Source organism: Myotis daubentonii, chromosome 1, assembly GCF_963259705.1.
Source record: "Myotis daubentonii chromosome 1, mMyoDau2.1, whole genome shotgun sequence".
NCBI classification, from domain to species: Eukaryota; Metazoa; Chordata; class Mammalia; order Chiroptera; family Vespertilionidae; genus Myotis; species Myotis daubentonii.
Genome location: NC_081840.1, coordinates 26,380,214 through 26,392,814, shown reverse-complemented (window position 1 = coordinate 26,392,814; position 12,601 = coordinate 26,380,214). Strand labels below are relative to the sequence as shown.

The 12,601-nt window shown below is 45.0% G+C and overlaps 2 protein-coding genes across 4 annotated transcripts in view; one reads left to right on the top strand and one right to left on the bottom strand.

The window, feature by feature from the left end:
* DCAF5 (DDB1 and CUL4 associated factor 5) overlaps positions 1-7,004 on the bottom strand; it is a 107,852-nt gene extending 100,848 nt beyond the window's left edge. The window contains exon 1 of one of the 3 annotated variants that reach the window (XM_059692303.1): positions 6,874-7,004. Coding sequence is in view for 2 of the 3 variants with exons in the window: in XM_059692294.1 (XP_059548277.1) it covers positions 6,695-6,908 (214 nt within the window). In the remaining variant the exon portion in view is untranslated. Of the gene's footprint in view, positions 1-6,694 lie in introns of all 3 variants that reach the window. The other 2 variants (XM_059692294.1, XM_059692284.1) reach the window with 2 other exon arrangements.
* Positions 7,005-7,190: 186 nt separating this feature from the next.
* Positions 7,191-12,601, top strand: part of EXD2 (exonuclease 3'-5' domain containing 2) — a 99,740-nt gene continuing 94,329 nt past the window's right edge. The window contains exon 1 of the mRNA XM_059692325.1: positions 7,191-7,634. The gene's annotated coding sequence lies outside the window, so the exon portion shown is untranslated. The remainder of the gene's footprint in view (positions 7,635-12,601) is intronic.

Here is a 12,601-nt window from a genome sequence, read left to right as displayed (position 1 = left end):
GGGTTAATCCTAAAAGATTAATACTCAGTTCTTTAATTATAAGAAACAATATAATATAGGGCACCAAAAATTAATAACAGAATTGATTCCTTCTTAATCTCCATTTGAATTAAGGTTTTAGTTCCTTTAAATTCAAAAGGCTTTTAGTTCTACCCTTGAGTATACTAGGGTATAAATTCAAACTAAAACAATAAGAAAAGCTACTTCTTTCTTGAAACTATGGAAAAAGAAAAAAGGATTAAAATCACATTTTTTTTAGCAGTGCATGAGAAAATAAATGCAAAAAAAAAGAAAACTCATGGACATGGACAATAGTGTGATGACTGTGTGGGGGACATTGAGGGGAGGTGAAGGAGGGTATGGGGGGGATAAATGGTGATGGGGGAAAAATAAAATAAAAAAATTTTTAAAAAAAGAAATGCATCCACTTTGTAACTCAGCATTCAGAAAGCAGTATCCATTTGTGTCTCAAATTTTACTGGTCAATAAAGTTTCCCTGATCTGAATCATTCCAGCTGTACCTGACAACCAAATCTATCAATTATCAGTGAATAAGCACAAACTTGCACCGGGCTGACACCTCTTTCAATATGGAAAATGAGAGCTGCCACTCTTGGGAACTCTTAATAAACAACCACATCGGTGGCCCTACCTGGTTTGGTCAGTGTTTAGCGTGGGCCTGTGGGCTGAAGGGTCTTGGGTTCAAGTCCAGTCACGGGCACATATGTTAGTGCAGGCTCAATCTGGGACACATGCAGGAGGCAACCAATCAATGTGTCTCTCTCACATCGATGTTTCTCTCTGTTTCTCCCCCTCCCTATCACTCTCTCTAAAAAATCAATGAGAAAAATATCCTCTCGAAGATTAACAGAAACAACAACAAAAACACATCGGTGTAAGTCAAGTCCTTTGAACAATAGGAACACAAAGACAACTTTTTGATGTGCTAATAATGTCTAATGAGACTGGTGGTCATCCATTAAGCCTCACTAGGTTATTTTAAAGCAGAGGTGACAAACCAGGGCATAATTGTAAATTTGACAATCTTTGATAGATATCACTTAGCTGACTGAAAAACAAGTGGGAAAAATAATGTGTCTCTATAAATATCCATGTTACCTTATCCTTATCACATGATCTATATAATTTATCATAGGACTGTCCTCCAAGGCCATCTCTATGAGCCTTATTTTCTTTTCCATTGAAGCTCATAGGCAAGAGGATTTTTACTACGTTAAGTACCAAAAAAACAGATATCTATTAAAGTATCATAAAGTGGAGGGGAAAAATTAAAGAGTTATGCACTGTTACAACTGAGAAGTAAATGCTCCTAAATGCAAGCTTCTTGAGAGCATGATTTCTACCCGATTCATCATCTCTGATCCTCTCATAGCTCCTGTCTTATAAATAGTATGCACTTATACTGCTTGTTGAACTAATAAATAGAACAAAGAATAAAATTTAACTCCTTCAAAACAATGAACTATCAGTAAATAGAAAAGCCCAGAAGAAAATCCAAGAATTGATTCCCTAATCACTTTGTCAACAAACTACTGTGAAGGCTTTTCAAAGTCAGAAATCTGCCTTACCAATAGCCATATTTCTCCTGATAAACTCACCACTGGATCAAGAAATTCATTTTAATTAAACTCATGAGTTTTATCAGTCAAACTGTAACTGGCTCAAGCCAAACACTTTACCTATAGGTAATATGCTCTTAGGTAAATTTTATTTTTAATTGATTCTATAAAATGTGATATAACTAATGACTGGGCTACAGGAAAAGATAATTAATGGGTTCAAATTAAGCATATAGTTATTATCATAGCTATTATTTGATACTTAAAATATGCTTTGATGACACTGGGGTTAAGCTTATTCACAAAGCATTTTTAATAGTTCACTTAACAAGATCTTTCTCTGGGGGAAAAAGGAGACATGTAATACTTTCAACAATAAAGAATTATTTTTTTAAAAAAGATCTTTCTCAATTTTTTCACTTTGTACTCTGCCATAAATGTTAGGTATTACTGGTGTCAATCTCTTAAAAGCTTTTTGTGAGCTTCAAGTTAAACAAAAATTTTAACAGTTGCAGTAGCAACTAGAGCAACAGCAGGGGCTACCAGCCGTGGGCAAACTACGGCCCGCGGGCCGTTTGAAATGAATAAAACTATTGAAAAAAAAGACCGTACCCTTTTATGTAATGATGTTTACTTTGAATTTATATTAGTTCACACAAACACTCCATCCATGCAAAAAGTTTGCCCACCCCTGAGCTAAACCCTTGTGCTAAGGAAGAACTTTACAAATGTTATTTCATTCAATCCTCACCACAACTTATTATATGGATGAGGAAACAGGATAAATGACTAGTCAAAGGTGACCCAGTTAGCAAGTAGTTGCGCTCATATTCACCACTACCTCCCCCTCGATTCCCCCCCCCCCTTTGCCTGACTCCAGGGTTCATGCTCTTAATCTCTCTATATAAACTGTGGACACTTAAAATGATCACTAAAGTCAGAGGCCCATGTGAAATAGAAATAAACTAGTTATCCCAGTTATAAATAGAAGGCAGAGTTACAATCCAACTCAGATATACAGAGCTACATCCTGATTGGTCTCCCAATCAGATCCCAAAGTATTCATCTTCTTCCCAGAGAAAAAAGACACTTTGAGCAAACACATAAAGAACTCCACTCTAGAGAAAAGGAGAAGCATAAAGGGAGGCAATGAAGGCAATGGAAAGTACTAGATGAAACCAAAGACTTAAAAGGTAAATTTAGGATATCCTTAAATATGTGTACAATATCCTTGATCTTTCATAAGCAGGACTTAAACATACATTTTTCTTTGACCCTCAAAAAATTAACACATAAATATTCTGAGACTGCAAGCATCAAGTATAAACTGGTCCTTATAAATAGTAATGTTCACTCAAACCCACACAGTTTACAAAGAACCTTCACATATAACATTTCATTGAATACTACTGCCCTGTTAGGTAGTGCAATTTACCAACCCCTTTGTACAGATGTTGAATGAGGGACTTGCCTTCTTACCATTTGTGACTGGTAGAGCCTCCAACTCCTGTCATGTGGCACCAAATTCCAGGCTCCCTCCACACCACATTGTGCCTCCTCATTCCACATCAAAAGGTCACAAACTATCCTGCCTGCCCCATTTGCACAAGTTCATTACCAATATTGTAAAAACAAGTATCAGCTAATAATGACACCACAAGAACGAAGGGGAGAGAAAACAAACTCGGAATTTTCTCTGAGAGGCTGGTACTTGTTTAGCTCCCAACCTAAGCTTTGCCTAATGTGGTTCCTACAACAGCCCTTCAGGTAGGTAGGTGCTGGTGTTCCCATTGCATAGATCAGGAAATAGACACAGGGGCTCAACAACTTAAGGTCACACATTAAGTGACGAAGCAGTGATTTTAACCATGTCACTATGCTAGTAGCTACACTGCCTTACACAATATCACAGTAATACCTTTTTCTGATCAACAATAAAAAATATTTTAGGTTAAAATATTTTAATGTTTTAAAATGTCAGAAAGAAAAAAAAGTACTCTGCCAATTGTTGCTGTCACACTCTCTTCCCAGCAGAGTGCCTTTTCTCCTTCCTGATTTCTCCAGTTTACTCTTAATATCTACTGGTTTCATTGTACCCTGGAAGGAGAGCTAACTGTTAGAACAAAAAGCAATGACATATCCTTAACAAATAGTATTTTATAAAGCCACAGGAATCATGTAAATATTACTTTGTGCTAGGTCTAATTTAATTCTATAAAATAGTATGTCAGTTACAAGAATTGTGAGCCTGCCTAAACACTGAGGAAATGAGAACAATGAACAAACTCTGAACAATCATTTTAATCATCACTTTCTGAGGGCTTTAACCAATCCAGACAAGATATAAGTACAAAATGCATTAAAAAGAATCTCATTACCATCCTAGAGTCTGGCCTCCCACCCACCTTATCCTGAAGCATTAGGGATCAACAGCATTAACCTCAAAATGCTGTGCCCCTCCCCTCAGGTGCTACACTGCTAAAGGACAGTGATAGATAAAATGTAAACATGACACTATAAATAGTTTTAAACATGGAAAGATTCCTGACAGACTCCCCAGAACAAAATTTAAGTAGCTTTAACAAGTTAAGCTGTATTTATGATTCCCAAAGGCGGCTTCCTTATCTGAAGCAAACAGGAGGAACATTCTGTTAGCATAAGTTGTACTCATAATGAAGCTGAATAGCTTAACAGGCTTTTAAGGAAAATTCTATGTTCTGGGAACAAATAAGAAAAGCTAAAGTCTATCTGAGCTAAACTGGAGGAGTGGGTGGAAAAGCCAGCCGGAAGGACTAAAAACAGGGCAGGAGTAGATAAAAAGGAAACAGGAAGAACTGGGCTAAAGGAAGTATGAGGCTTAGGGGCAAAGACAGCTAGGGGCAGCTCAGACCTTGAAAAGCAAGAAACCAGTGCCTAACAGTGGTTCTCAACCTTCCTAATGCCGTGACCCTTTAATACAGTTCCTCATGTTGTGGTGACCCCCAACCATAAAATTATTTTCGTTGCTATTTCGTAACTGTAATTTTGCTATTGTTATGAATCGTAATGTAAATATCTGATATGCAGGATGTATTTTCATTGTTACAAACTGAACATAATTAAAGCATAGTGATTAATCACAAAAGCAATATGTAATTATATGTGTTTTTCCGATGGTCTTAGGCGACCCCTGTGAAAGGGTCGTTGGACCCACAGGTTGAGAACCACTGGCCTAGAACCAAAGAACTAAAATCAAGATAAAGGAAATGAACTGGCCAAGACTAGAGAAAATGGAGTTCATTTAAGACGTAGAGGAGGGTCCTCAACAAGGGTAACCATAACTGGTAGAGAATGGAGGCAACTTTTTAGTGCTTTTTAAAAAGTGTTAACTTTAAATGGGTGAACTGTATGGCATGTGAATGATGTCTTAATAAATCTGTTATATGTCTTTTTAACATGTATTGATTTTAAAGAGGGAGGGAGGGGAAGAGAGGGAGGAGACATTGATTGTTGTTGCACTCACTGGCTGATTTTGCGTGAGTCTCCCTGTGTCTGGGACACCTGTGTTGGAACACATCAGTCTGGAAAGGTGACAGAACTACAGAGGAAGCCTCAGGGGGAAACGGGCAGGTTTTAAAGAGGCCTCTCCCATTCTGCCTTTGGGATTTGGGGCGGGGGGGGGGGGGGGGGGGTTCGGGGTATGCCTTGAAGTAGACTATCCGGTTTCTCCCGGGGGTGATCTAGGGCCAACATCTGCCTGGTCAATGAGACAACGATCTGGGGTGGAAAAGTCAAGTCAGCTCTAGAGAAACCCCAGAAGGTTCATCGCGAAGTGATCACAGGGCTTATCTCTGCTCCCCCACACTGGACTGCACACCCCACGTCACTTCGCCTGCTCATCGTGAAGACAGGCCCACGCTGTGCCCTCATCCCAGGCGCCGCTGGCCAGTTGCCCACTGACGCAAATTAGAAAATCACTCCGGACCGGCCTGGGGGAGGCGAAGCGCCACGTCCAGCCGGCCTGCGGCCCCCGTGCCTCTCAATGTAGGAACAGGGACGCGGAGGCAGAAGGCGAGCGGGGATGCCAGACCGCTCCCCTCCTCCCCTGAGCCGGGTTTCGGGGAGCCGCCCCCTGGGCACCCCATCCCCACTCGCCAGCCTCGGGTCGCGACCCCTGGGAGGAGGGCGGCGGGCGGCGGCGAGCGCCCCCTGGAGCACAGGCGCCCCTCCCCCGGGCAGCCGTCGCCCCTCGCCTCCCGGGAGCGATAGGCTATCGATTCAGCGGCCTGTCGCTAGGCGCCCCGGGAGCGAGGCCTACCCGCCCGGCCGGAGCCCCGGCCTCGATTTCGCCACTCTCCCCACACCAGCGGCAGAGCCCGGGGAGGGGGGGCGGCCAGCCCAGCCCAGTCCGGAGGGAGGCCAGGGGCGGGGAGCCCACCGGCAGCGGCAGCCGCGGGAGGGGACGCGGCGCGGGGCTCCCCGCCAGCCCGTCTCCGGGGTCCCACTCGCCGCCCGCCGCCTCCCAAGTTGCGCATCCAAGTTCGGGCCGGCTCTCCGCCCGCAGAGCCCGCGACACCCCCGAAACCGCCCCGCACACCTTTCGGAAGGAGATGGAGCCGGGCCCCGAGCGCGCGAGGGGGCGGCCCGCAGCGAACCGCCCGCCACCTCCCCCGGCGCCCCCGGCCCGACCCTTCCGGCGGCGGCCCCGTCCCCCCGGCCCTGGCCCCGGTCGCCGCGGGGGCTCGGGCGCCCCGGCCTCCCCCCCTCCGGCCCCCCAAATGCCCCCACCCCCTTGGAAGGGCGCGAGGAAGAGTTTCCCACCCAACTTTACCAGGAGGGCCCCTCGCCCCTCCCGGCCCGCACTCGCGGGGCGGCCAGCAGGAGCGATCACTTTACACTCGGGAGAAAGAGAATTCAGGACCTGTCAACCATTTTGGGTCCTTTTTATAGAAGACATCCTCTCCCCCCCGCCCTCCCTCCCTCCCCCGGCCGCGGTTTCCATCTGACACCGAGCCTTCCCACCGCAGGAGGGGGGTGAGGAGGGAGGAGGTGGGGACGCAGGGCAGCAGGAGGGCGAGCGCCGGGGGTGGGGGGGACGGGAAGGGGCCGCGGGGCGGGGAAGGGGGTTGATTTACCTGAGACCAGCCACTGGCCTCCATTGTTGGAGAATTCAATGGCATTGACACAGCCGAAGTGGCCGAGGAGGTCCTTCTTGTAGAGGTTCCGGCAGCCCCGCAGGCGTCTCCTCTGAAAGTCCTGAGTGAGCAGGGGGTCCCCATGCAAGCCCCGCTGGGACAAGAAGCCCACCACTGACCTCATGCTGCCCCCCAGGCCAGTTCTCCTCTTCATCCTGGAACCGCCGCCGCCGCTCGCGCCGCGCCCCTCCCCGGGCCCCCGCGCGGCCGCCGCTCCCGCCCGGCCCTCCCCCCCGCGCTGCGCTCCGGGCGGCGCTTTAACCCGCCATGGCAGCCCGAGCGCGGTGTGCAGGCTCCCGGCGGCGTCCGCGGCTTCCTGGCGGCGCCCGCCCTCCTCCCCGCCAGGCCCCGCCCCCTCCCTCCCCGCCGCCGCCTCCTCCTCCTCCTCCTCCAGCAGCTGATGCCCAGCTGGGGCCCCGCCGCGGCGGGCCGCGGGCGCCGGGAGAACGCGGGCGGCGGCGCCCCACCCCCGCCGCGGGCTGCGGCCGGAAGAACGCGGGCGTCGGCTCGGCTCTCGCGGCCGCGGCTCCACCTCGCGCGCGCGGGGCCCCGGGGGACGCCGGGCGGGGGCCGCGCTGCCCGCCCTGCGCTCCGCACTCTGTTAAGTTGGGGGCGCGTAACAATCCCCGTGGCCGCGGGGCTGCGGGCTCGCCTTCCTACCCGCGCGGCTCCCCGACCATCGCCTCCCGGAGGCCCCGCGCCGGGACCCGTTCGGCCCCCCGCCCCGCTCTCCTTTTCCAGGTCGGGAACATGCAGCCCGAGGGCGCAGAGAGATGAGGGCGGGCCGCGGCAGGGGCTGCGGCCAGGCGTCTTCCCTCCTCTCGTCTCAGCCCGGGGTCGCCAGAGCCCTGTCCAAGGGAAGGGAGCCAGGACTCGCGGGGTAAGGTTGTTTAGGGGTTTTGTGGGTGCGCCCGTTCTTACCCCACCAGATACATGTTTAACACGGCCCCCCTCCCCGTTCGGTGCTATGATTTCCCCTCCGGCGATTCGGTAAAAGGCTAAACTTGTACGGTCTGGTAGATAACGGAGCGGTATCTGGGGGGAAAGAGGGTGGGAGGAGGATGCTTAAAGAAGTGAAAAGACAATTGCCAAAACCGACTTGAGGAAGCTCTGAGATGCAGAGAGGACTCGTGCCCATTAGTTCCAAGTGCGTTTGCAAGACACAAGAAGCATTATTCGAAAATAGGGATATATGTATGTTGTTTCATTGGGTGCGGTGAGCTCCTCCTCAAGGTCTCAAGTGTGGGCGTCTGGGGCTGCACAGCTGTCAGCCAGCAGCTGGTTCCAGGCCTGAAGGAGCTGCCCTTCAGCAGGCTGGGAGCCTTGGCCTTGACCCCAGGGAGGTTAAGTGCTTTGGCATTCTACCAGATCCAGTGAAAAGCCCCCTTTTCAGTGTGTTGTAGTACTTTCCCAAGGAGCTATCCTCTGTCAGTAAATGGCAGTACGCTGCTGGAATAGGCAGGTGTCAGTTTTGCCCTTCGAATTTCACAGAAATTACATCCTCTGTGCTAGAGAAGGCATATGGTAGTCAGTTTAGTATGCTGCCATAAAGATGGGCTGAACATGGACAACATTCACCCCTCAAGAAAAATCACCTACTTCTACTTTTTTGTACAATGACAACAAGATGACTGATAAACTAATGACAAATACGCAAGTAAATGTTTAAAAGTCAACATTATCACCAAAAATGCTGAAGTTAACAGCAATTCACCAAATCCCAGAAATTATGGTTTAAATGGGATATTATTTCCCTAAATAGGAAAATGTATAGTGCTTTAAAAAAGCTTGTTTTATTCTCAGGATGTTTCTTCAGTGTTTAATATAATAGCCTCATAAAAATCAGTATACCAGCGTGATTAAATAGCAATATCATAGTGTATAATTAATCATTTATCTTGTGATGACATAGCAATATCATAATGTATAATCAATCATTTATTTTGTGATTATATCGTAGTGTCCTCCACTCTGCTATCAGCTATAAGCTTTCTGAGAGCAGGAATGGACCATGTCTGTTCTGCTCATGGGTGTATGTCCAGAGCCAACACATGCCAGTGCTTAGGGAGTGGGGAGGAATTTGGAGAGGAAGGTAATGACTCAGGTATGGGTGTGCTGAGTTTGAGGTGTCTTCATTCCAGTGCAGACAATTTCAAGGCCAATTTTCCATTTCACTGTTTCTTTGCTTGGCATACTTACTCTACACATTAAAAAATGGAGTCCTCCAGCTCCTTTCAATTAGTAGAGCATCATTTATACCTATCTTATTTGCCTGGGGTGAGGGTTATGGGCATGGTAATGGTGCGGTTGAAGTGGCCTTCATTGTGGCAATATTGAAGACACACACTCCTCTCCCCTTTTTCAGCACTTATCTCTTCTCCCCAGCTTTAAATGAGACTTGATTTTCCCCAGTCTCTGGAATAACTGCCCCATTTACCGCAGCGTAAAAATAGACCAGGACCTGTCAGATGCCAGCCCAATTCCAGGATTTTGCTGGAAACTTCCTTAACTTTCACTGACCAGCCAGGACAGATATGTAGACAACTCAGTCTGTCTATATCCTACAGCTACTCTGGACCGCTTTCTGTAAGGATAATACATAAAACCGCTCTCTCCTTATTCCCATAATTAGGTTGCCAGATAAAACACAGGCTGCCCAATTCAATTTGAATCTCAAATGAACAGTGAAGGATTACTTCAATAATTACTATTTGCTAAATCTGGCAACCCTACCTATAACATAACCCAACTTTAGAAGATCAGGTCCCATAGTATCTATTTGCTTTTATTAAGAATTTAACATACTCCCTTGGGTCATTTATTGCAAACTAATAATATTGTACATAACTATATAACACGAACATTTCATCAACTTCAGTGACCACAAGAGGATGGCCTTTCTGATAAAGGCATTTATAGTGAAAAGGGCAGTGTACTTAGCAAGTGGAATTGGACACGTGAGTAATCTTTCCAGTGTGTAGAATGTGTGGAGGAAGAGAGAGAAAAGTGAAAAATTCCTATTTTTCTTACTGAGGCCAAGAAACTCCTGTATATTAACATTCATACTCAGGAAGCCCTGAAACACTGTTTTATAAATTCATCATGGAAAAATCAAGATACTGAAATTACTTAACCCTTACTTAATCGCTCCACCAAGGATTGAATACTGATCAAATGTAGAGTTCCCAGAATTCATCTACTCTTTGACTTCTATTTTGCTTGGCCCTGATATCACTGGTAAAAGCATAAAGAATCTTTAAAAATTGACTGAATGTTAAGGAAAAGTTCAAACATTAGAAATTGTTTGTTTAAAAAAAAACTAAGAAAATATTCAAACATTCAAATACTCTCAAACATTTACTAGATGTTAATATATTAAGAGCTACATATGGATACTAACATGCTCAGAAATTTTTCACTTAAAAATATTTTCAACTTTTGCTCCGGCTGGTTTTGCTCAGTAGTTAGTGTCAGCCTGCGGATCGAAGGGTCACAGGTTTAATATTTGAGGTGCATGCAGGAGGCAACCAATGAATGTTTCTCTCAAGTCTTCCTCTTATCCCTTCTACTCTTCTGTACATCAGTGGAAAAAATGTCCTCAGGTGAGGATTTAAAAAAAATAATAAAAATATTTTCAACTTTAAAATAAACTGCTACTCATAGATGACATTAATTCAGACAAATAATACATATTATATATATAGTTGTAATGTCATTTAAATTTTATTTATTTATTTATTTTTTAAATATATTTTATTGATTTTTTTTTTTTTACAGAGAGGAAGGGAGAGAGACAGAGTTAGAAACATCGATGAGAGAGAAACATCGATCAGCTGCCTCCCGCACATCTCCCACCGGGGATATGCCCGCAATCCAGGCACATGCCCTTGACCGGAATTGAACCCCGGGACCCCTCAGTCCACAGGTCAACGCTCCATCCACTGAGCCAAACCGGTTCTGGCTAAATTTTAAAGGATACGTTATTCATTGGTCATTTCAAATAGCAGTCTAAATTTGGGGGGAGGGAAGAAACTGATCTACTTAAATATGTTTTTATTGATTTTACAGAGAGGGGAAAGGAGAGAGATAGAAACATCAATGAGAGAAAAACATCAATCAGCTGCCTCCTGCACATCCCCTACTGGGGATTGAGCCGGAAACCTGGGAATGTGCCCTGACCTGAATCAAACTGTGACCTCGTGGTTCATAGTTTGATGCTCAACCACTGAGCCTCCCCAACCAGGCAAAACTGATCTATTTAAATACAAATTTCTCCAAAAAGATCTATAGGACCTACATCCTTTCATTTTTTAAATAAGAACTTTACTAGGTATAATTGACATGCCATAAAATTCATCCTTTTAAAATAAAGGGTGTCCCAAAATTCACGCAAGAAGTAATTTTGATAGAAAACACAGGTTTATAATTAAAAATTGTAAATTTTTTATTGATTCATAAAGTATACAGTATAGGGTTATGTATGGAATAGCATATCGGGTAAATGGCCTCCACGGCTTTGCTGGCACATACGCACTCTTTTGTTGAAATTTTCCATGACCGTTTTGCATAAATGTGGCTGAATGTTGCTGAGGCTCATTTTCATCTTGATGGCTTGGTTAATCGACAGAATTTTCACATTTGGGGTTCAGAAAATCCACGAGTGATTGTTGAGAAACAAATGCATCCACAACGTGTCACTGTTTGGTGCGGATTTGGGGCTGGAGGCATCATCGGACCATTCTTCTTCAGAAATGCGGCTGCTCAGGCAATAACAAAAGAGTGCGTATGTGCCAGCAAAGCCGTGGAGGCCATTTACCCGATACGCTATTCCATACGTAACCCTATACTGTATACTTTATGAATCAATAAAAAATTTATAATTTTTAATTATAAACCTGTGTTTTTCTATCAAAATTACTTCTTGTGTGAATTTTGGGACTCCGTTTACAAAATTCAGTGGCTTAGTATATTCACAAAGTGGTCCAACCATTACCACTATCTAATTCTGGAACACTTTCATCAGCCCAAAGAGAAACCCCATTCACATTAGCAGTCACTCCCCATTCCTCCCTCCCTTTGGCCGCTGGCAACAATTTAGGTATTTATTGTCTCAATAGATTTTGCTATTCTAGATATTTCATATAAGTGGAATCATGGCAATATGTGGCCTTGTGTCTGGCTTTCTTTATTTAGCATGTTTTCAAGGTTCTTCCCTGTACCATGTATCAGTACTCCATTTTTTTCTAAACCAAATTATATTCCATTATATAGGTATGGACATTTGAGCTGTTTCCACTTTTTGGCTATTGTGAATACTGCTGCTGTTAACAATTGTGTTTCAGTTTTTGTTTGGACATGTTTTCATATTTCGAGTATATACCTACTATCACTATGATAACCCTGTTTAACTTCGTGAGGAACTTCCAAGCTGTTTTTCCAAAGTAGCTGACGATTTTATATTTCCGTCAACAATGTATGAGGGTTCCAATTTTTCCATTTCTTTGCCAATGCCTGTTGTCCATCTTTTTTCTTATAACCATACAAGTGTGTGAATGGTTTCTTATGCTTTTGATTTGCAATTCCCTGATGGCTATTGATGTTAAGCATCTTTTCATGTCCTTATTGGCCATTTGCATATCTTCTTTGGAGAAATATCCAGATCCATTCATCTCAAGGTGTTTTCTAATTTCCCTTGTGAATTCTTCCATGACCAATTGGTTATTTAAGAGTGTATTGCCCTAGCCAGTTTGGCTCAGTGGATAGAGTGTCGGCCCTCAGACTGAAGGGTCCTGGAGTTGATTCTGGTCAAGGACACATACCTCAGTTGCAGGCTCAGTCCCCAGCCCT